The following is a 26,314-nucleotide window of genomic DNA, read 5'->3' as shown; positions in this document are numbered from 1 at the left end:
ATATCTACGTGTTAAAATATGATTATGTCTATATAATTTCCTTAATATGATATGCGCTATTTTTTTTAACTTTGACTCAAAAAGATATGTACATTTTCATTCCATATAGAAAAAGATTAAAGAGTACGCTTTCGCAACGAAGAGTTACCTTGTTATTTTGCTTAATAACATTGATCTTAATAGCAAACGCATTTTCATTTCGTATTCAGATAGAGTTGAGAATAATTAAAACTACTGCTTCGAGCATATAATTAATTTAAAGTATTGTAAATGTTAAATAAGTACTTATATTAATTAAATATTATTATAGACGTGTTAGATGATTACATCAAAATGCCATACTAAAAAGTGATTTTTACAGAACTTTAGCAACAATAAAATTGTAAAACTTATTTTTATATAGAAATAATCGATACGGCGATTGTACAAAAATAATTAAAATTAAAATAGTTAAAAGAAGAATTATTTGTATAAATACGTTTTTCGTTTAAAAATAAAACGTATAATCAATTGTTTATACAATATCATAAATGTTTAGTTTCGCATTCAAATATAATAAAAGAAAATAATTAAATTGTCATTATATCTGTTTACTCAATTCTGTGCAATCATCGTATATAAACAATGTAGTGCATTTTAAGCATAATTATTTTAATTTTATCATAATTAAACAAATGGTTGCACTTATGATCCAATAATATTAATATTAACTTAGACTTATTTTTCAAGTTTTCGCTAAATAATATTGTATATAGATGATTTTTCCATGAAAATCTGTGATTCGCTTATTGCTGTATGTTCCTTTGGTTTCGTTTCGTGATTCATCGAGACTAATTACTCGTGTTACATCTTAATGTTTCTTCCGTAAAGCTAAAGTACATCGCGTGATACAGACGCAAGCAACGATTCGAAATTCTCAAGTAAATCAAATAGACCGCGAATTCAATTCAAAGCATGGCTTAATTAAGCACGAGAAATCCCTGGTTTAAAGTTCACGAAGCTATTTGATTCTTTCAATTTATATCATGGGAATACAGTAAAGCGGAAGACTCGGAAATAGCGGTTAGTTTATCAGCACGATTTTAATATATTCAAAGATGAAAAAGGTTCCTCGTGCTCCTCTATCGATTACTGTCGACTATAGCGGTTAGAATATAGCAAACGCTATTTCTATGTTCATTTTCTCTTTGATATTAAAATAAAAAGAACACTACAATCTTCTTAAAAAAATTTAAATATATTTAATATTATTTTCTTTTTTTTATCGTTTTAAAGAGAGACTGATTCTAATTAATAAAAGAATCTCTCTAAATAAGCGTCAAATATAAAAAGTATTTAAATTCTTTGTACAATAGATAGGCGTTTAAGAAAATTAAGATATATCAGTTGTACGTGCTTGCATTTTGAATCATAAATTAAAAGTTTTTGACTCACCAATCGATGCGCAGCAGCAGAGTTGATTGGAAGCCATTTTGATCTGTAACATACAAATGTAAAATCTAAATTATAGCAATGCCTCAAATAATTAATACTTCAAAAAATTATCAATTTTTATATTCACCATATAAATATATTTTTTATTGAATAAATTAATTATATAATTTTTTACAGCAAATTCTTAAGTACAAGTTTTTATTAGATATCATATATAAAAGATTTTTATATCTAATTCTTGTTTAAATTATCCGAATAAATAAATAATCAAAGACTAATAAAAAAATAAAATATAGAAATAATATAAATTATATGAAAAATAAAATAATGAAATTAATAAAAAATGAGACATACAAATATAAATTATTCTGTTGATTCGTTGTTGCACGATGTCATCTAGGCCTCCTCCTCCTCTTCTCACGTTGTTTTTCAGGGTTCATGGCACTCGCGCACATTTATTCGCGAAAATATGATTAATGACGATCGCGCGCGAATAAAATTCCGCGTCATAAAAATGGACGCGCGACACTTTACACGGCACTCCCGAATTAATTAAAATAAAACAAACTGTCCGCAGCACAATGAGAACTGACGTGCAATACTTTGTACGACACTCCCGATATATAAACTAATTAAAACGCGACGAAGTGTTTACCTGTGGAAAACCGGATATTCATTATTTTCACGCGCAGCTTAATAACAGACCATATACATAGGTATTAAGAATCGCGTTTGGGTATTTGGCTTTCCCTTCAGGATAAACCTTCTAAGCTCTCTCACCAACGTTAACGTGTATCCAATAAGAGGGTAAGAAGAATGTGTAGATGAAAAGAAATGATTTAATAAACGAATATCGGATACTAATTTTCTCTTACAAAAATACTCTTTTAATTAAACAATAAATTATAATTTATATATATGCATTATGAAATTATATAGTATAAATATTTTATTCAAAATATTATAAATTATTAAAATATTATATATTATAGAAAAAGAGTTTTTTTATGAGAGGATTGAATAAAATCACTATCAAAAACTATGAAAGTAGAAGAAATCTACAATATATGTATAATACACTTTAACGTACGAATACTGACAAGATAATGATCGTTTCGTCTTTCAACGTGTCAATCCCAGTCCTTTTCCCCTTCTAAATGTCTTTCATTATATGACGTATAATGCCCTACTACTTCACATTGATATATCGCCAAGGATATAAATAAAAACACGCGTCGCAATTTCTTATCATATATACATATATGCGAATCGAAAAAATAATTTTACTTATGTATAGAAATATGTTATACCATATGTTATTGATAATTTATAATTTCCATTTTCTATCGCTTTAATTTTTACTCCCAATGAATAAATTGCGCGAAATATTTGTTTACACAAATAACTACCCCGTGTGATGCACACACACACATTTATAAATTTTTATTCATAGAATTAATTAAGCGTACGAATAGTACTGATAGTCGTTAATTAGTCATGCAGAATAATCACGTTTCAAGGAACGGTACACAGAGCGGATCGTCACTACCTACTGGCTCGAATATTGCCGTGCGAATACTACAAGACGTGTCCGCAGTGTAAACAAAGGCCAAGGCCGTATTCCAATTGATTTGTTGTCATTCCGAAATACTATAAATATCACCAAATATTTGGCGTTTTATAAAGTATAACTTTAAGCCAAATATTCTATTCCTCATATATTCGATTGATTATTAATAAACGGATCGGCTTTCCATTATCTGAATTATTTAATTCAGTTGATTCGTGTATATTCTGTATATTGATTGTTTCATGTTGCTGGAATTATTTAATCCGGCAATTCGTGCTACTCCGCTCTCCCAATCCCGATGATAATAACAAATTATATATCAGTGATAAAAATTTGAAACGTGATGCGAGATATATTTAAATCAACAAATATTATTACAGAAATAATTGCCGCTCGTAAATATATATATCGAGATAATAAATAAAAATTCCCATATTTTTATTGCTTTAATTTTTATTTCAAATAAATAAGTCGCATCTATTTGAATAAATAGCCATTTGACATGCTTACAAATAGTTAGTAGTAAAAATTAAATAATCGTACAAGTTAAAATTATTTATAGGAAATAATCTCATTTTACTTCTCTATTCAAATAAGAAATATTTTATATTTAGATTAAAAATATAATAATAATAATCAACTCAAGGATAATTTATATAAAAAATTTTTTGTTTTTCACGATAAAATATTTATAAATTAATTTTGTCATTTTACTTGATTTTAAGTAAAAAAATAAAATTAAATACGGATGAAAAGTGTAAGAAAAATTAAAATAAAACTGACATTATATAAAATAAATATAATAATTATGAATAATAATATTTTAATGAAGATATTAATTGATATAGATTAATGCTATGCTGTAATCATACATTTATAATATTTACGTACAAGCAATATTAATAACAAAATTACATATAATTCAAATAATATAAAATCAAAATAATTTGATATCAGATGAAGTCAATTTTTTATAATTAATTTTTTTATATTAATTATAATGAAATTAATTAAAATTTAAATTTTTTAACAATACTTCTAAAGTATTGATTATGCATAATATAGCATATATTATAGCACATAATTATAATATAACATAATGCTCGTAATAAACTCGATAACATCAATATTTAAACAATTTTACACAATACAAGTACAATACATTTTTTTAGAATTATTTTTTAGAATTATTTTGTTCATACTTTGTAAGAATAAGTTAGATACACGAGCACATCAGCATCTTATAAATATTAAAAGGAAAAATAATTTTTTTTCCACATAAAATTTTACCTTTTAAATATAAGTTATATGTACACAATGCGTATATAATTATATTATAATATCCATGAATAAATATCTATTTTTCGTTTTCGGGACCAAACGTTGAAATATTTCTCTTCATATATACTTATTTTATTAAATATTTTAACATATGTAAGACAAGAAAAATGACCACGTGTTTCTTGTCATATCATTTCACAATTTCAAATTACAATTATTATTACACAAAAAGGGATGCGCGTCGCTCGCTATCCAGCTTTGTACAACTCAAGGTACGAAAGGATAAATCGTACACAAGTGTATACAATCTGCTGTTATGGCATATCAATTTAGCATAAGCTTCCTCGGTTGTAACACGTCGTAAATAATCCCGACGCTCTAACCATATATTCTTAAAGAGTCGTTAATACGACGACGACGGCAACCTGTTTCGAGGCGTATGATTGACCAATTTAGGAATATGGGTCGTCTTCCTTACGAAGACGGCGTTTTCTCGATGCGCCCTTCCTTGGAATACCAGTCAGGACGTGATCATGATTACACACCCCAGTCACGTTATACTCGGTGGCTGAGGTCTTTGCAGGATAGCCGGAACCCACGTTGCCTCTCAACCCGCGCGCACTGCGACCGATCAATATTACGTATACGTTGAGGGAGGCCAAGCGAATCGTCGAGCAACCAACAGGTGAAGTAACATCGCGGCAACAGACTGTAGGCACACGAGGCCAAGGGGAGAATATAAAATTACCCTCTCCGTGGATAGAGAGAGGGTGGCAGTCGATCTCAGTTCATTACGGATGGATCACTTAATACGCAAATAACCTTGAGCTTTCTTCATGGCCTCGACGCATTTTCCATCTCTTTCTTTCTACCCGTTTCTTTTATTCTCTCATTTCTCATTCCTACTTCCGGAACCCCCGTGTGCCGACATAAGATAGAACTTTAAATAAACGTTCTAGTTTCATCGCGATTTCGTTAATCGCGAGAAATTCCGATGATGAAGATTCGCCTATCGATTATACAGTCTAATGAACGGACCGATAATCGGATTTTACGGTTCATTATATTTGTCGAACGAATGAAATCCTTTTGTCAACAGAACGGAAGCCTGATTCAATTGCAATAAGTCTTGTGTACAGCATCACCTAAAATAGTCGTACACTGTATTATATAAAGCTTGCTCCATTGTATTTTTAATTATTCTTATAAATAAAATTGTACATATGTGATATTAAAATATTCTATTTAACTTTTATGTTACTTGCAAGTAATTATTTTTATAAATTTGTATTAATATTTTCCGTTTAAGTTTTCTACTCTGAAAATATTCTTTCTTCTTAATAAAGTAATTAATCTATTTCTTATTTATATATTAATCTATGTATTAATCTCAGTGTGTTCAAAAATAGCACATAGATATTTTTAGATTTTTAGATTATTTGACGAAAATTAATTATATATATGAATAAAAGTGAATCTTGAATTTTTTAAATTTGTTTTATTTTATATTTAATTTCTAAATGATTTATACACATTTTTGCAAAGCTGTTTTAGCAAATTTATTCTTTCGAGATAAAATTTTGATAAAGTATGAGAAAGGACAAAAATTACTATTTGTATAAATATAACATAAAATTATACTACAAAAAATATATCCCCTACATATTTTACATATATTAAAAATTATTCAAATTAAATTTCAGTTTTTAAAAATATAACATAGTTTATTACATATGTAATACATTCAGCAAATTACTTCATATGCAATGTTTTTATTTAATTTTAAAATTGTGGAATAAATCTATTGAAATTGTTAGATGTAAGTTGACATTTAATTATTTATTCTGTAGCAAATTTAAAAATTAAAACAATTTTTTGAAAAATTATACATATAATTTTATAATATAATTTGTGATATAATTGTAAAAAAATATTGTAACAAAATTATAAAATAATTATAAAATAATATCATTTTCACGTAATATATTACGCAATGTTTGTTTTATAAAAACGTTCTATTCTTAATCTTCTCGAATCAGTTATTTGATATACGATATATTGCACAATTAATTGAATAAACAACTATCGCAGAATTCGATGTTCATTCGATTTTTGCTCGATTTTTCACCTAAAACCACAAATCTTGTTAAATGCATCATCTTTTTCATTATTAAGCATAACTATGTCTAAAAATTAAGCCTCTAATTATTGATATTAACCAAGGCGTATTCTCATGATAGACGTGCTATTGTACTGTTTATTAATACGCGCGACAGGACAATGGCGTAGCATCCGAGCCAGGCATCTAATTAGGAGTCTGCTGTTGGACGTACGCATGGTTCATTAGGTCACTGAGTCGTTATCCTGACGCTAACGAATCCCATATCCCGCAGCCGGAACCGAATTCGACGTCGCCGACGCGTCCTTATTCAAGCCATTCGTTCGTTACGATGCGTATGTATCCGGAAAATATGCAAACTCTCTATGTCACCGTCCTCGTTGTCGTCGTTGTTGCGCCGCGAGTCGCATTTGCATACGCGTTTCGCGAACGACTTGTGTTCGCGAAAGTCTACGACGATCCACACGGGAAACATTTTCCGTAGGAATACGAACGAACGACCCGAGACTCAACTTGGGGGATTCAACTCGTGAGGCAGCCTGATTACAGATTTACGCATCATGTGTTTCTATTAAACTGAATCAGTAAGAAAATATCACTGATTAAAGTGGAGACAAGATTCAGTGGAGACAGTAATCATGTATTCACACACAGTGTAATTCTCTGCTCTTTAATGAAAACGTTCATTCCACTCCTCCATCTTATATTTCATATGATTATGACAGTAAGATTTCACTGAAAAATCAACTATCACTATTAATTCTCAGTAAGATTTCACTGTTGAAATGCTATACTTTGTAATTAAAGCCACTGCTTATCGGTGACAGCACATTATTATTCATTTTAAGAGAATAATGATTCAATATTTTTATCATTCAAGTAGAATTAAAAATTTTGAGAGAGAGAGACATTATTAAATACAATAAAATGGAAATATCGCTTATAACGATAAAATATATCGCTTGCAATTATCATAAACATCTGATAACGTTATTATTATTATTATTTTCACACTTTGATGATTTAATATCCATTCATTCGCGGTGAAAGATTAAAGCACAACACCAGAGATTCATTAGAGATTATTTGACACTACCTCGCATAAATTGTATGTATTACATACACGTTGTCAGTGTTCGTAAATAAAATTTCAGTTGTTTAACAACTGTCCCGTGATTACTAGCATATTTAATAAAGAATAAAATTATACACGCGCGCTTGCATGCTTTCAAAAGTTAAAATAATTTGTGCAAATTCTTTTTGACAGTCCACAGACTGTGGCACAAAATGAAATACAAGCAAAATGACTCATCGGTGAAATGGCCAACAGGAAATACACATTTCGTAGGGTGGCGATAATTGGAAAGCAGCGGTAGGTTTGCCCATTAATTTTGCTCTGTCTGGAAAGTTGAAATCCAGTGATTAACTGGGGACATACCATACACGAAAACGTGACATACATTGTGAGTGCTGCACCAAATTTTCAATAAAAAAGATTGTTACTATATACATATGCCTAAATATTGAATAAGAAAATTATCTATGCGCGAAAAAACTACAAGAAAGAAATTTTAGAGAAAATTAAAATAATTAAATATTTAAATTTAAAATCACTTAAATTTGAAAATATGTATAAAAGTTTAAAAAATAAATCATTGATTGCAATATAATAATAATAAAAAAAAGGCAAATTTATGCGCAATAATTGAAAAATATATATTTAAAATTCTTAATAATTAAAAATGTCCGCGTATAAAAGTCACGTGGAATAGTTTAATAGTTTTAAAATTGAAAATATAACTGTAATATTTGTATAATATGAAAAATTTTGATAGAGATATAAAAATATGGAATAGATAACTTTCTGCGAAGCAAAAATGTAGATTGTACGAGATGATGATATATCTACAGTAATTTCGCAGACGACAAATTGGGCATTCAGAAAAATTGCTGAATCGTAAGAGAGTTTACAGCGATTGAGAAGCGAGACGAACAGGAAATTTCGCGATCTGTTCCCTCTCGTCCCGTTAGTGTCTGAATACGAAATCCTCTTACGAACGCGGCGACGTCTCGACTAATGGTATGCCATTAACTAAAACTGGGAGTATTTCAGTATGCTAGATCTGTTTTCCACAAATGTCAAGGCGTTAGACAGAAAACAATCTGACAACGTACATCGAGTCTGTCTCGGTCTACCTTAAGACTTATCTAGCTTATTATAACCAAAGAAAGGAAAGAAAAAACGCCCGTTTCACCAGAGATGATTTTTCGAAATTTCACATCGCGCTTTCTTCTTCCCTGTTTCAAACACTCGTTTATCAAGTTGTTGACAGAGAACATTACGATGTATTTTTATGTTAAAATGTATGTCATATATATACTGTGAGGATATATGAAATGTTTTTGTAAAGTGAAGAATCACAATTCTTCTTTCTGACTTTCTGACAAGGTAAAAATATCTTCTCCTAAAGGTTTTTTAATTAATTTAGTATATTGTTTTTCCTCTCTACATTGTATATTGTTTTCCCTCTGTACATTACACGTTACTTTTATTAAAGATTAATTAAAACCAAAAAAATAATATGGGAAAATGTTATAATTCCGAAAATATTAAAAACAAAGAATCAGTTTTTATTAATGTCTCTCATTAATCTTATTAAACTTTCTCCTTTAAGATTTTACAATCTTTCTCCTTTAAGATATACAATTTGAAACGTTGCAATAAAAGTATACAATTTTGTATTAAAAGTTTTATAAAATTTTCTGATTTGAAAAAACGCGATATAAGTTTATGAGTTTTCTACCTGTGTTTATACCTTGTATTCTCGAAACGCAATAGTTTTGCTTCAACAAAGATATAAAAATAAAGAATGTTTTTATTAATGTCTCATTAATCTTATTAATCTTACTCAGCCTTTAAAATTTTAAACGATATACAATTTGAAACGTTGCGATAAAAATATACAATTTTGTATTAAAAGTTTTATAAAACTTTCTGATTTGGAAAAACGTGATACAAGCTTATGAGTTTTCTACCTGTGTTTATACCTTGTATTCTCGAAACGCAATAGTTTTGCTTCGACAAAAATATAAAAATAAAGAATGTTTTTATTAATGTCTCATTAATCTTATTAATCTTACTCAGCCTTTAAGATATATACAATTTGAAACGTTGCGATAAAAGTATACAATTTTGTATTAAAAGTTTTGTAAAATTTTTTGATTTGGAAAAACGTGATACAAGCTTATGAGTTTTCTACCTGTATTTATACCTTGTATTCTCGAAGCAAAATATTTTTGTTTCGACAAAGATAAACTTCGTTACATTATCCTACCGCGGGATTAAAAGGCGAAAATACATACACTGCACGCAGTATTCTGCAGAATTAAAAAGTGATCATGAATTCTACTCGACGAATATTGCCGAGAGTTCTTGCATGCTGCATTCAGATGCTCCGACGCGAGAAGCGCATTCAGCATCCGCATCTCTCACCTCTCGCGTGTCGACAGCACTCAACCCCGTGAGAACATCCGATTCTCCGGTAATGAGTAACGTTGCAGACTTGTAGTACAATAATCATAAAATGCACGCTCCTCTGAATCCACTTCCGTCTCTGTTTATTAACCTAATTTCGAATGATAGTGACGTGGAAAATATTCGTCGGACATCAATGGTTTAATCTCGTATCGTGCATATTCTCAGGCATCAATTTCGCCGACACGGATGAAAATGCATTCATCCCAAAGAGAGCGAAAGACAATATATGCGCGGATTATCTCGATATGATGTGCGAGTCAATAATATCCATTTTTCCAGAATCCGAACAACGCATCGCGAACGAATTCATCTTCATTTCGCCATTCATTGGATAAATGGATCCCCCGTCGTTTTAATTTTGAGATATATTATTAGCTACTTCATGTAGATTATACGCGGGATTTTATGAAAGAGGAACGAGCAAAATTAATACGGATTGTAAGTTTCCAACTGGAATGCGCAATTCTGCAAATTGATCTGTTCGCACGAATATAATCTCCACGGAGCATTAATACACAAGTAAGCCGAGTTATAATTACAACTAGAAACGGCAAATGCGTTCGCGAAGGGGAATGCAAATAACGTATTTCGCATATGTAAAGGAAACTCGAACCAATAATATTCTACGTAATCTTCTTACGGCACGGGAGGATGCGTTTTTCAAAAATTTCAATCCGCCAGCATCGTGTACGGTGCAGAGCCAACGATTTAACGGACCATCTGCGAGGCTCTTTGCTTTTCGTTGGCAATAACGAAGTCTTCCTGGTCGCGGTAGCATCGTGTCCGAATTGTATATTGCGGGGAAGAGAGAATTTTTCGTTTTTCTCCCTCAAAAACGGAAGATTGCCTCAATTATGAATGAAATCTTGTTTGCAAAAGTCGTACATAATGCGAAAGCAAGCAGGGATGCAGAAGCATCCGCGCGCACATCCAAGTTTTGACGATTTCCGCCGCAGAAGAAAAGGCAACTTACTCTCTGTCGTCCTTTTTCCTTCTTTCTTCCACTTAAAAAAAAAAAAGAAAGAGAAAAATGCGCAAGAAGATGGAGAAACACAGTACACCTGTCTTTTTCATTTCACGATCGAGACAACGAATTAAGGGATAATTCCGGAAATAATTTCGCGAACTAAGAACATTTCGAGTTCACGGAACATTTCTTTTGCAATGCTGTGACTTAAAGTCTAAGCGAGATACATAATGCATAAAAGATTTATGCAAATATCCAATCAAGCTCAGATATTTCGACGTTCGGATTCTCGTCAAATGCAATATAGAATTATCTTTGAAGATAAGATCATTTTACATTATTTAATATCTTTAATTATTTAATGATTAATTTAATAATTAAAGTGTGTATATGTGTGCTTTTGATGATAACTTTTATCTGTAATTTCTTGCAATATTAAATAGTAGTCAAAGTATTTTACATAATAAATAAATTCGACATTTACCATAAACTTAATATTTGTTATTTCTTTGTTAATGTTTGTTAAAATGTTAAAATAAAATTTAAAAAACTAGCCAGATGTATTCAACAATGTATCAAAGATAATCTTTGACTGTACAGAGATATAAATAGATGTAATGATGCAATGTGATACAACGTATTTACTACGTATATCGTTACGTAAAGGCTATATAAAAACATTCATCACATGGCGAATAAAACTAGTAATACAGAACACTTTGATGTGAGAATATTCGATACGAAATTCAAAGAAGTTCTATCAGTAACTATTGTTCATTGTGAATTAGTAAGTATTATCTATAGTATATTATAGTAAATTTAGCAATATCTCTTTAGCAATATCTCTTTAGTGCTTTTATAATCTTCTTGTACATTTTTGTTTTTATAATTTTGTTTAATAAAATTTTTTGCATAATAAAAAGCTAACTATCTTCTTTTCTAATAAAAAGTTAACTATCTTCTTTTCTTGTTTGTGAAGGAACAAGAACTGTAATATTTTATAATTTATGAAAGTATTAAAAATTGTAATTTAAAATATAAATTTAAAAATTAAGTAATTACAATATAAAGATATATAAAGCGTTAAAGACATTAATATATCACATTATATTATTCTTTTTCTTCATTCAAGCAATATTTAAACCTAAAAATAATCAATACAAAATTCTTGCAAAGACGGTTGTTATTAAATTTAAAAATATATATTTCACTATATATTCTATTTAACAATAAATTATTCTTTGTCAATCATTATTATGTAAAATATATATTTATATAATTTTTGCGACTTTTTAAAGGATAGTATAATTCAATTGTAAAATGGAATAATATTACTGTGCACAACAGCATTAATTATAAACGGATAAGAATTTTGTATCATTAAAAAGAATAATATTTGTAAAGAATAATTTGACATAAATTTGAATATTTTTGAATATTTTTCTAATTATTATTTTTTAATTATATTACTATATTACTTATTACTATATAATTATTATATATACTTTAAACGATAAAATTGAATCCATATGTATAAATACCTTAAAAAATTAATCATGCAATCATTAAAATGTACTCTTAAAACATGATTTTAAAATATGATTTTCTCATCTTACAATTAGTACGCAATTAAACGATTGTGCACATGTGAGGACAAAAAAATATATCAAAAGTGCGACTATTCGATGTCATCGATCGTAATATACATTAATCGTATGCAAAATTAATGTACATTAATCATATGCTAGATTAACGTATATTATGGTATGCAAGATTTACTATCAATTCTACGTAAATGTAAATACATATGTCGAGCTTTGCTGCGTGCATCGTTGAACGTATGCTAATCACACGCAACGTATACTAATAAAGCATAATAAGCTCGTCGTATATTTAATGTCAAAGCGCGCTAAGGATTAAGGCCATATTCCGAAAATGCGATATGATATGAATTGAATGGCTGTAATTTAGCTGGGATCAAAGCATCTTGTTTTAATTTTCGGAGCAAGATAACGTCTGAACTGTGTGGCTCATCGCAAGATAATATAACGAAATCGAAAACATGACCAAGCTGTAAGGCATGCCACATGATTGAATATGTAAATTGTAAATAATTACAATGCTCGAGGTGCAAAGAAACATTTTGTAATCGTTCAACTTATCGCAAATCGCAAAAAGGCGCAATTTGCTTATCACTACATCACAGTTTAATAATATTAAATATTATGCGCGTATATTATGTTTGATATTAAAATTTATAATTATAAAAATTTATAATTACATTTAATATAATCTGTTAAAAAAATTAATAAAAATTAATAAAAAAATTATATTTCCTGCAAATAAAATCGCAATAAATAAACTGAGAGAAGAGCATCTACTCGGGTTTGTTAATAAGATAAAGTCATGAAGTACGATTCTGTAATTTAATCATAATGTAGCGAAATCGCAAACATGTTTGGATATTATAAATCACATCATGTGTTTTATATTAATCGTGAATTAAGAAAAATATTTTTTTCGGTCAATACAAATTATATTTGAGATTATTATGATTACGCGAGCTTATTCTTGTTGTATCACCTATCTTCTTCCAGAATGAAAACATGTGGTTTTCGACAAATTAAATTTCGGTCTTTCTCTTTTTTTTTCTACGGTACGAAAGTCAATCACGTAAGCATACCGGGCATGGAAAATGAAAAAAGCGTTCGCCGTGAGCTCTACTCGAACAACGTTATCGAAGTGTCGACGTCATTCAATTTAATAGAGTGCCCCTCTTTTTCTCTCTCACGTTAGATTGTACAATTTATTCTACGCCAGTCGTCGTACAAACAAAACGGAGCGAACTATTGTTGAGCGAGCAAAGACGAATCGATTTGGCGATGTCAAACGATTAACAGAAGAGACTCGTACCCTCTCACTCAACACTCCATATGCTAATTACTATTCCCGTCCGAATTATCTCCGCAATTCGTGCTTCATGAAAGAGAATATTTCACATCGAATCTATTCTATAAGACGACGTATTTTGAAACAAATCCAGCTTATATTGTGCACATTTATTATTTATTTTACTTAAGGGGGGAACATACTTTAGAAGTCCGAAAAAAGGATGATTTTTAAGAAATTTTTTTCTATAGGAAAAATAAGAGTTACGTTTTTGAAACTTTTAGTACGTTTTATACAATATTTGAACATTATATACAAATTTTTTCAATAAAAAAAAAGTTAAATTTTCGTTAAATAATTTAATGTTAATTTTCGTCATCGGAGTTGCGCCACTGTCTACAGCATAGCGTCTTCAATTCTTGTCTAAAAAAAAAAACCAAAATTACACAGAAATTTCATTTTTATACTTATTTAAAATTTTTTGGTTTATTTAGGAATGTTAGGAAAATTATATAAAAATTAAAAATATACTTGGATTTTTTTTTAGACAAGAATTGAAGACGCTATACTCTACACAGTGGCGCAACTCCAATGACGAAGCACGAAAATTAACATTAAATTATTTAACGAAAATTTAACTTTTTTTTATTGAAAAAATTTGTATATAATATTGAAAAAATTTGTATATATGTTCAAATATTATATAAAACGTACTAAAAGTCTCAAAAACGTAACTCTTATTTTTCCTTTAAAAAAAAATTTCTTAAAAATCATCCTTTTTTCGGGCTTCTAAAGTAGGTTCCTCCCTTAAGGATTAAAAAATTTGCGAAACAAGAATTTATTATATTTATCGCTATCGCTTGCCATTGTATCTCCTTCGATATTAATTTCCTCGTCACTTTTCACCATAAAATTATTAATCCCTAGATTTAATCCTCAACTCTGGCTACCGTTAAATTTCCGTACTTTACGCTCATTGCGTTAAACAAGGATGGAAGTTAAGTCGCAGATATTACGCGAAAGCGTCACTCCTAGAAGAAATCAGGCACAGCGGAAGCTGAAAGCTCTTAATACTTTCCCAATTGAATCTTCCTTTCCGCGAATACAACTCACTACCGAACTCAATTAGCGGTCGAGCAATATCCTTCATCTCGGTTTCGAATTTCCTAGAGGAGCACCTTAACAGAAAGGTCTTTGGAATAGGTAATAATGCATCGTCTCGGTCTTTCTTCATCTTTCGATCGCAAAAGTTGCCTTAATCGCCCATAATTACGACATTACTCGACAGATTGATCGGAAACGGATTGTCTACAGATAGCGAATGGGACCGATTATCCGATCCTAAGGCGATTTATATTACCTTGATTAATTTGAAAGTATAAAATTTCGACAGACAGAAAGATTAATACGTCTTTATTTTAACTCTCAGTTACATATTTTTTTATTTCATAATAGAAAAATGTAATTTAAAAATATGTAATAAATAATTGCATATATAAAAAATGTAAAATACTTGTTAATATATTTAATATATTATGTATGTAATTGAAAATACTAGAATTGTGAAGTTATTGCAAATTTATAAAAATAAAAGATTGCATAACCAGCCTTTGGAATGTATAAAATGATATTCAGTATATATATATATTTTTTAGAGCCAGAGCATATATCGATTTATTCATTCTGTATACGACATTTGTATTAAAATTTTACATTTTCCGAGTATAAATTTATTCTGACATCCATACGTTTCGTTTCTAAAATTAACAAAAAAGCTAACATATATATAAAACGTACTCAACGTTTTGCAAAAAACGTACTGCAAGGTTTTATTTATAAACTATTCAGAGGATTTTACATTTCTAAAGTAAATGGAAAAACTAATTCCGATTACCCTTTTATAACTATCTATGTCACACATTTAAAAAATTCTGAAGTCACTAAAAACATGAGTAAACGATATCATATTCCAAGTATAATCTGCAGAATGACGTTGTTGTTAAAAATAACAAGAGCCTGAAGAAGCGTATATACTTTACGTTTTAATTTTCGATATTGATAGGTACTCTAACAAGATTTCTGCTGGGAGATTTAAAAAAAGAGGACTTTGTATACCTTCTCATATAACGAATATTACGAAGTATTACGAAGTAAAGAAAAGATCATTAACGCGAAAGTAATATTACGATGTCTTCGTATGGGAAAGTCCCATAGCAAAAAATTGTGTGTGTCCATGTGTTAAAATTTTCTTGTGTTACCACGTTTTTAGTACTTCAATGTAAAATTAACATGCAACTTATGTGTTATTATTTTTATAACGTTTTCATGTGTTACATTTATGTCACCTTTATAACTTGACACTTTATATATGTCTCTTAGAAATGGAATATTATTTTGAGTATTTTTAACTTATCTCATTTTAAACAATTAATATGTCTCAGTATCAGTTTAACATTTTAAGAAAGATTAAAATAAATCTTCAAATAATCTTGAACTTTGACATACAAAATAATCAAATTTACTAAAATCAAATGTTTCTATTACAAATAATTTAAATCAAAATAATTACTATTATATGTTAATGTCCTACAACAATTCTTATGAATTATTATAACTATTTTTTCATGTAATTTTTAATTAATTTGTATGTTACATTACACTTAAGGATGCTTTGTATGTACAATCCCAGCAAAAAGTAGCTGAAAATCAATATTGACGAATATATCCACTTTTGGTGTATTTTGAGAAATTGCCTGGAAGTGCAGAGATATATATAGAAATTGCCTGAACAGTGCAGAGATATATTTTTTTATATTTATTACGTTTTTATTGAAATATTCCGAATTTTGTTAATCGAAATGATTAACTTTTGGCAGAGAATTTCGCCTTGTGTCAAATACATGGCTAATTTCATTGAATTATATTTAATATCTTATTAACCAGTTAGTACTTGTATAATATTATTTGATCAATTTCCTCTGTATGTACACTTTTGCAAATTTTAAACAAATTCTGAATATTATTTCCATGTGTTTTTGTCATTTGAATCGACGTGGTTATACGTTTTCCATAAGAACATGTTAATTCGGTGCAAATTAAAATCTTTACTTGTGAACGCTTTAGTGAATCGTTTTAAAAATTGTACTGAAGATTCTAAACATATGTAAGGACATTCTGTACAATTTTCATTAAATTCTCAATACTTTGAAAATAAGTACAAAATATCCTTAAAGTCACAGTAATAAAAATAAATGTATTATGACAATTATTGAACATTTTTAGTTTGTCAATAAGTAACATATGATGAATGAGTTATTTTAATTTAAAATTTATAGCGGACTTTCTGGGACACGTGTGGAAAATGTTATAATTAACATTTTATTTTTCTGGGCATAGATAAAAATATTCGATTTTTCATCAGACCATGTCCTATTTCTTTCTCTATTTTTAGAGATCATAAATCCTTTGTATGCGATTTTATCCGATCGCAACGAGCGCAACGATGGCGTTGGCCGATATAATCTCGCGGTCCCGAGATCCCATGATCCCTAGGCCGGAAGCGATTAGTTCCCATTAGTCGAGCAATGATAACGTCAACGGGCACGCAGGTCACCGACAACGCAGTACCGAGCTCTGCGAACTGTGACGCGCCTCCGCGTCCCAGACCAGGAGTCCGTCTTTAGTGATAGTTTCGCTATCGACACCGTCGGTTCCGTCATCACGGTGGTCCATCGTATCCTTCCGAATCCATCGACTTCCGGAGTCACGCTGATCGCGCCTGCGTACTTTCAACGGCGGATTAAAGGGGATCGCGTCGGATATCGACGACGAAGGGTCGCGTTACGTCCGATGTGTCACTTTCGGAAAATTAGAGAATTTGATTCTAACTAATCGCCGGTATCCACGATCGATCGTCGATTGGAAACGATACCGACGATGACATCGTGACGCGCAATTTTGCGTCGGGCAAACGCGACGCACGGATATTACTATCAAATGGAGAAGCAGTGAATGATTACTTCGCGGATGATAGCGGAAGCCGAGCGTCGATTTTCTCGATCGAGTTTGCGACCGCGTAGATGGGTATGCGATGAGAGGAGGTGTTTATCGGGAAAATAGATCGAAATGGGATCGTGAGCTGCGACTACGATGATGGCGTATTCGTTGCACGAGATCGGGATTAGTTATGGCTCGAGGCTCGTTCGCGATACCATCGTCGGGAGAGTGATTTCGATAGCGTCGCCCGTTACGCGCGTGTGAGGTGATAAAATTGATGCAATTCTCATCTTTTTGCGATGTGGCAAAACGCTCGCTTTAGATAGACTGAGAAATTTCTCGAGGACAACCGCGAACTCTTCCTTGCAGCGTCGCTCGAATGCACTTGTTGCGTAACGAGATATAAGAATGCGAGAGTGTTGAAAAAAAAAAGATCGCGCATTTTTGCGATTATTCGATCGATCGAACTCTCGGACACGCATAGTGACATCGAAAGCGATGCCTAGTGATCACGCGAGCACACGTCATCGCTCCATTTTACGTCTTTCATTGAGTGTGTTACGAGCTAGAAGAAAACACGACATCCGCCGCATGGCTCGGTATGTGTAATGCTTACGTACGTGCGTATTATTACGATGTGCGTATTACGATTGTGCGTATTACGGTGTCATGTATTCAGAAAAATATATTAAATAATATATTTATTAAAAAATAATATATTAAAATATTAATTAATTATATATGTAAAATATATTAATTAAATGATATATTACTTAAAAAATATATTAAGATATATTATGTAATATATTAAATAATATCAAAGACGCATTTTTCGATAAATATGAAATCAATTCTTTCTTGGCAAAAATATGATCATCGATTCATTAAAAAAATGTTTGACTTTTAACTGCATATCTTTGCAGTTAGGCTTAGAATATATATTTTATATATTTTTTATCGAATAAAAAAAGATATAAAATTAATTATAAGATAAAATGTTAATATTTGTACTACTTAAAAAAATCGTAATTTGCAAAATTTATTTAATTGCGATATAAAATATAATTATGTAATTAATTCTTGGGTTAAATTCATCCCCAAATTTACCCCTAAATTGGGTTAATATGAAAATTTGCAACAACGCATGTAAAATACGGGGAGATTATAATTTTGTAACGTGCCGAAACTTTAAAGATTTTATCAAAAATTTCAAGCGTAATATATTAATGGATGTAATATATTAGTGGATACTGAAATTTCATGCAGTTATTAATATTCATGCGTGAAAGAGTTTTACGCAGCTACCGACGATAAGTAGACTATTATGCAAGTATACGAATTTTTTTCGTAATATAAACTTTTAATACGATCGGAATATTATTCGCATATATTATTGCATTATCAAACATATGTGTTATTCTGCGCTAATAATAATTCCGATAAATTTCCATTTCCCATTATTCTGTACAAATATATAATTATTGATTCTACATTAAATCGAAGGGGACTGAATATTGTTCTATTCTAGCAATAATATCGTGCCATGCTAATATTTTCCACATATATAAATAAATAAATAGGTTTTACTATCACGTTATAGTAAAAAAAAAATAATCGAACTAATTTATTATTTCCATAACAAGATGACAAAATGCTGTAATACGAATAAGTAGGAAATATATTCCTTTTGAGATACCATAGTTAAAAATTAAGGTCTACCCTGTATTAAACCAGATGCTACATTTTCTCTCTCTTAGACCTTATTAGCGAAAAATTATTTGATAATACGCGACGTATTCACGTATTAACTTCTCCCTGTTCTCGATAAATTAGATTCTCCCTGTCATATTCCTTGCTCCTTTCCATAAACGAGGGGGACTTATCGAGCTTTCGTTTGCTTGCAGACTCGGTGTACTGGTACACCGTGGCAGAGCGAACAATGGATATGAGAAGAGCAGAGGCTAAGTAGCTAAGGCTGCAGGTACAGGAACGGAGTGGGTGCGAGGGGAAGATTGGAGAGAGGCGCGCAGCCGACCGAAAGCGAGAGTGAACGCGAGAGAGACAGGCACGGGGGGCAAACAGAGAGGGAGGGTCCGGGAGGATCGGCTATTGTGATAAAGTCGGGGGAGAAGTGTGGAGTCGTACGAAAAATGAGGGAGCACGGTCTGTTGGATGTGTGGCGGCTGGTGTGGTTGCTCTGCCTCGTTTTAGCGACGGGTTTGGCGCAAATATCGCTGGTCTGTCCGACCCACAACGACATCTCGCCCTGTTACTGTAACATGAAGAAATCCGGCCTGGACATTGTGTGCGAGATCACCGACATGCAACACATCAGCAAGGCCATGTCTGTGCTTAAAGCTAAGCCGAACATCGTGATATTCTATCTTAGACTTAGGCACAACAACCTGCCGAAGTTGCAGGGATACGTATTCCTTGGGCTCGACATACGCCACCTCACCATCCATAATAGTAGCCTCGCGGTGCTCGAGGAATCCTCCCTTAGTTCTATCGGTAAGTTTATTAAATTAATAATATTCATTTAGTGAACAAAGCAGAAATATTAATAGGAAATTAGAAGGAAATGTGAGATTTGAGTATTTCATCTCTCTTTTTTTAGAAAAGAAAAATTTTAAATATATAGAAAGCTATGTAAAATTACATTTCAATAGAATAAAATGTAATTTTATTAACTGAAATATATAAAATTTAAAATATAAAATATTTGGAAACACAATAATCGCCTGCCAAAATTAATCGCATTTGAATTCTTATTTAATTACTAGATGTAATAAAATATAAAAAGTGTTTTTATATTTATTTGTTAATATAACATTTTATTTTATTTTTAGAGAATTTTCTGTAAATTTTAAAAATGTAATGTGCTAGTTATAATTTTGTCTTTTCTGGAATGGTTAGATTCTTACGAAATCTATCAAGTCGAGTTTATCTCAAAACAAGATTGCAATGAATTAAATTAGAACCATTTGCTATTATATAGATAGATATTGTCAATCATACAATAAACATCTCGTTATACATTTGCTGCGCAACCAACTCGATCCTAAATGTTGGAGCATTTAAATTTTTATTTTTAAAAATTATTAAATCAAATATCACATATGTTCAATATAGTAATTTTAAATTTTAATTATAATTCTTTTTCTAAATAATTCAATATACTCGTATACGCAAATTGTCGTATATGCAAATATTTGCATGTATATGCAAATATTTTTTAGAGCATATTCAAAGATGTATAATAGTGTCTGAAAAAAATTTCTTCATTAAATGTGTATATCAACAAAATATTCGAAGCCGTAATTTCAAGGCACGTCACTACATGAAGTGATGAAAAAAGCTACGCTACTACTCCATGCAGTATAACATTTTTTTACGACGCAAAACAACAGCTATCCTCTGGCGTCAAAAGACTTTCATGGAAGATTTAAGATCAGTTTTTTATATTAAAGCCAACATTGAGGTACTGGGGCTGTCACGCGAGGCCCGCGTTAAAGCCGGCTGGAAATTTAACTCGCCTTTATATCTCTTAAAGCTCCGAGACTTAGAACCGCCGTGGCGCGCGTTTGCGGCCACGCAGATTCGGAATAAATTACTGTAAGGGACTAGAAAATACGTTCTTTTTACAGCTGCCGCAGAGTCGAGATATCGCGTGATCGCCACATATCTTAATGAAAATGCGACACTCGGTGCAAGGTATCTCGGTGTCGCTCAATCGCTTTAAGACTCGCAACGTCACAAGTATATTAAATATAGAGAATGTTATTTTCTCTAGTGAGAATTGATTTCACATCCCCAATTTTATGATAAATTAATCGCATATAAAATATACGATTTTTCAAAAAAATTCTTCATATCATTAGTCTTTCAGAATCAATATTCACTTGCAAAAAATATTTATTAATTTTTGCAAAGTTTATTGAATTATTTTTGTTCTTGTGCATTAATATATCTGCATACATATATATAAATATTTCTAAAACAAATAAATCTAAGATAAATCATAAATAAATATTATAAATTATTTTAATATGACTTTTATTATTTGTTTTTATATATCAATCAACTTCATGATTATCTACAACAATGAAATTCGCATTCTCTTAAGACACAAGGAGACTGAAGCGTAATAAATCTCAGATAGTACTAATTATATACGTAATTACTATTCTATAAAATCTTTTTACGAAGTAGGAAGTTTACATATCTGAAAGAAATTCGAAAACGATCGAATTATAATTTATACAAATGAAGGTAAATGCAAATAGAGAATTGAATAATTCACTTCCTTGCAGGAACGGGATTGACACAGCTGGATCTTTCCCAAAATTCGCTGAGTAGTGTCCCATCCAATGCATTGAGAGACCTCCATCATCTCCTGATTTTGAATTTGAATCGTAACAAAATCACAGTTGTGCACAACAAAGCTTTCGAAGGTCTCGATACACTTGAAATCCTAACGATGTATGAAAACAAAATATCTTCTATAGAGGCAGATGCATTCAAAGGACTCGATAAGTAAGTTTCTTCCACTATCTATATATTGCGAGGTCTAAGAAAATGAAAATAGAATCAAAAGCTCTTTTTTATTTAACACTATAAAACGAAAATATAAAAAGAAAAAAAAGATTTAAAATTATATTTGCTTAGTTAATAGCTAATAAGATTATGCGAATTAAAAATAAAAGCCAATATTCCAACTATAATATTCTAATTATAAGAAAATAAGAGTGGATTTTTAAATTTCGCGTTTCTAGCCGGAGACTCAAGAGGCTTAATTTAGGCGGAAATGAACTTACGAGGATCCCAACTCAAGCTTTAAATTCGTTAGAGTTGTTGAAGAAATTAGAATTGCAAGAAAATCGCATAACAACTATAGAAGAAGGCGAATTCGAAGGTAAAGCATCGAGTATTGAATTTATTTTACAAAACGTATTTTTTTTTAAATATCTCGTACGAGACTTATTTCAAAACATACGTAATATCTTAAAAACACAAAGTTGCAACAACATATTTTTACAATTAATTCTCCGATTCCTTTTTGCATAACGACTTCAATTTCGATTAATCAACTTTTTTAATCTGTCACGCATTCGATTTACAGACACAAATAAAACGACTTTAATGAAGGCACATGTATTACAGATGTTTCATACAATTAAATGAAATAGACTCATCGACAAAACGTTTTGCCCTTTCAGGATTGAAAGCACTCGATTCATTAGGATTGGCGCACAATCACTTGCGCGAGGTCCCGGCGCGTGTATTCTCCCATTTGACGCAATTAAATTCTTTGGAACTCGACGGAAATCAAATTACCCATGTGGATCCCAATGCATTCATCGGTCTAGAAGGTATATTGTAATTATAATTTAAATAGTTATTTAATTCATTGACCCTACATATATACGGGTGAATTTAAAATGTTTAATTATTATTATTCTTTAACTTTTATCATTATTATTTTTCTTTAATTTATTACTATTCTTCATAATTTTTTCATTAAATAAAATATTAAAAAATTTAACAGCTCAATGTGTAAGAAATTATTATAAGAGATATATTATCTGTTGTATATTTGAAAAATATAAATAACTGTCACGTTACATTTTATTTATATTTATCAAGTAATTTAAATTGTATACACATCACATCGAGAGATAAATCGAATCCCGATACTCGATTTCAATACAGTCGCGGAATTCGCGCGATCTTATGTTTATTGTACCGTGAAATTCTCGTGGTCTTTGTAGATCACGTTCTACTTTATTTATCGTTCCGAATGTCACAACTGCTTAGCATTTAAATTTACCGTGTGCCACGACCGCTCGTCGTGTACCGCGATGCAATCGGTTCCCTTTGGATGTTGATATAAACGAGCGAACGACACTTTACAAACAACCCTTCATCTTGCTACATCCCATAAACACGAATTCGAATATCAAGATAGTATTTCGACAAAGCGATATTCCACACGAGTGAACAGTATTGACATTTTCGACGATTCGGTCGAACAATACATTGCTAGCTTTACGATCGATAAGACAAATGATTTGATCGAATAAACGCTGAACAAGTTTAAATTAAATATCTGTTTGATATTGAGTTAAATATTTTTATATTTGATATACCAAAATATTTTATCGTTAAAAATCGTATTATCATTATATATTTTTATTTTTCTTAAAATCATCTTTAAATCAAAGATTAAAATATATATCATATGATAAATATAATTTACATTAGAAATAAATATTTACACATGTACATTTTGAATCACATATATATTTGTAATTTTTTTATTTAGCTCTTTATCATCCAAAAATAAAAAACAATTTTTTATTTAGAAAGCATGTTGTATTTCATTATGACGGATCCAATTAGAGCTTTCGATTAAGGTATTTGATTAACTTGAGTAAATTTTTCTCGCGCGCGCGCGCGATTGATTTTATTCGCTGCTACGAGTTTGATTTGATTATAACTAACTATAATCCATCCAAAGAAATTTGTTTGAGCATGTCATAACTTTCGAAGATTATTATTGATGCTTCTTATATAATTCTTACAAAGTTATCTACTGCGAATTAGATTGCTGTCTCTTACATTCGTTCTAATATATGTTTGCATGACTGTTTTAATTACGTTATGTCTGCCATTAAACGAGAAAATCAATTAACTCTTTCACAAATCTGATAAACAAGAAAATTATTTATTTAACGAAACATTTTGGAATAATTAATCTTATCTTCGCATCCCTTAAATATTAACGTTCTGTTTCATATATTCTTGCTCGTAATCTTCAATCTTTTATTTCAGAAAATTTACAATATTTACGATTAGGAGATAATAATTTACATTCGGTACCGAGCGACGCTCTACGACGTTTGCATCGCTTGCGTCACCTTGATTTGCGGGCAAATAATATTACTTCACTTCCGGAGGACGCTTTCACGGGCTATGGAGATTCCATTACTTTCCTTAATCTGCAGAAAAATATGTAATATTTTTTTCTCTCATATATTGAGAATTTAAGTCACATTTAAATCAATTTATTGTGCATTAGAAATTAATTTCTTACAGTTTAATAATAAAATAATCCGTAATTGTTAGCATGAAATATTATGCTAAAAAAGCTTTCTCTAGCATATATAAAATATTCTGCATCATCACATTATCTTTTCAGGATTAAAGTTCTTCCGCCTCTGGTATTCGACAACCTTAATTCGCTGGAAACTTTGAATTTGCAAAACAACAAGCTCCAACATATCTCAGAAGAAGTCACAGAAAGTATCGTTGACACTTTACGCCATATTGATATAACAGGTAACAAAAATGTCTCTATTATTGTCAAGTAAACAGTACAAATTTGATGTGAAATAGTAGAAAAAATAGAAAATAATCAACGAATAAAATAATAATTTAAAAAATAATTATTTCATATAATTCCGATTTAACTAAAAATTCTCATTTTTATTGTCAAGATTGCGTCTTATCAAACTCATCAGATTACTTTTCGAGTGTTTCATACATTTCGCGCAGCTTTACTCGTTTTTATCTCTTTTCCTTTCCATTTCTCTTTTACACAGATAATCCTCTGATTTGCGACTGCGATCTACGATGGTATTCCATATGGCTCGGGAATCTGCGCGACAAGGACGACGAGATGATGTCAAAGAAGCGAACGATCTGCACGATGATTTCGGAGCATCGCGAGTACTCCGTGCAGAATATTCCGCTCGAGAGGATGGGTTGCACAGGCAAAAATGCCGGTAAATACTCGTCGTCGAGCACCGGATGTAAAACGTACGTCGACGCGTTACCGATGTTGCTTCTCGTTGCCGTTCTGGTGTAAACCGGCGAAAGTGCGCTACTTCGCGATTACAATACCATAGACTTTTCCTTTCGACGCCAACGAGATGGGATTAACGATTACGTTTAGCATCAACGTTTGCATTAAGCGTCGCGAATCATGATGAGTTTTCGGTTTTGTTATTCAAGTTTAATGAGAGAGAGAGAGAGAGAGAGAGAGTGAGTTTTCATGACACGAGAGATTTTCCTCGCTTGTTTCCCTCCTTTCCTTTTCGAGGTAATCGTGACGCGATAGCGGAGACGTGTCACGATTCCGCGATCAACATCTTCGTCGACGTAAGCCAGTCTTTTGTAGAGAAACCGAAGTGAAACTTTACCATCGTGCGCGCAATAATTTAATATACTCATAGTGAGTTGTGGCCTGTCATAAAAATGACGTAAGCGAGCTTCGACGCGAAATCTTGACGCATCATCACGACCGAATATGATAGATTTTAATCGGAGTCGGGTAAAAACCAATTGACGAGGAAAGCACTATTACGGGAACGAATTATTACTACGGTTCGATGTGACGGGAATGATTGATTTCTTCTGAAAAAAAAATCGCTCTCTTATTTCCCAGGAGCACAGAAAGACAGACGTCGGCTTCACGTACGGAATGACATATTAGACGTACATATAAATATATAGCTG

At 31.0% G+C, this 26,314-nt stretch overlaps 1 protein-coding gene across 4 annotated transcripts in view; it reads left to right on the top strand.

Moving 5' to 3' along the window:
• Window positions 1-26,106, top strand: part of LOC105254376 (slit homolog 3 protein) — a 100,180-nt gene extending 74,074 nt beyond the window's left edge. For 2 of the 4 annotated variants that reach the window (XM_025410007.1, XM_025410006.1), the window contains 7 exons: window positions 19,699-20,305; window positions 22,108-22,330; window positions 22,570-22,709; window positions 23,014-23,166; window positions 24,629-24,809; window positions 24,996-25,135; window positions 25,399-26,106. In XM_025410007.1, the coding sequence (XP_025265792.1) occupies window positions 19,945-20,305; window positions 22,108-22,330; window positions 22,570-22,709; window positions 23,014-23,166; window positions 24,629-24,809; window positions 24,996-25,135; window positions 25,399-25,664 (1,464 nt within the window). In that variant the 5' untranslated portion in view covers window positions 19,699-19,944 and the 3' untranslated portion in view covers window positions 25,665-26,106. Of the gene's footprint in view, window positions 1-11,617; window positions 11,697-17,413; window positions 18,394-19,698; window positions 20,306-22,107; window positions 22,331-22,569; window positions 22,710-23,013; window positions 23,167-24,628; window positions 24,810-24,995; window positions 25,136-25,398 lie in introns of those variants that run through there. The other 2 variants (XM_025410005.1, XM_025410004.1) reach the window with 2 other exon arrangements.
• The last annotated feature ends 208 nt before the right edge of the window (window positions 26,107-26,314 follow it).

The sequence above is a fragment of the Camponotus floridanus genome, unplaced genomic scaffold (genome assembly GCF_003227725.1).
Source record: "Camponotus floridanus strain SB8 unplaced genomic scaffold, Cflo_v7.5 scaffold3, whole genome shotgun sequence".
Lineage (NCBI taxonomy): Eukaryota > Metazoa > Arthropoda > Insecta > Hymenoptera > Formicidae > Camponotus > Camponotus floridanus.
This window is presented reverse-complemented; position numbering and strand designations above follow the sequence as displayed.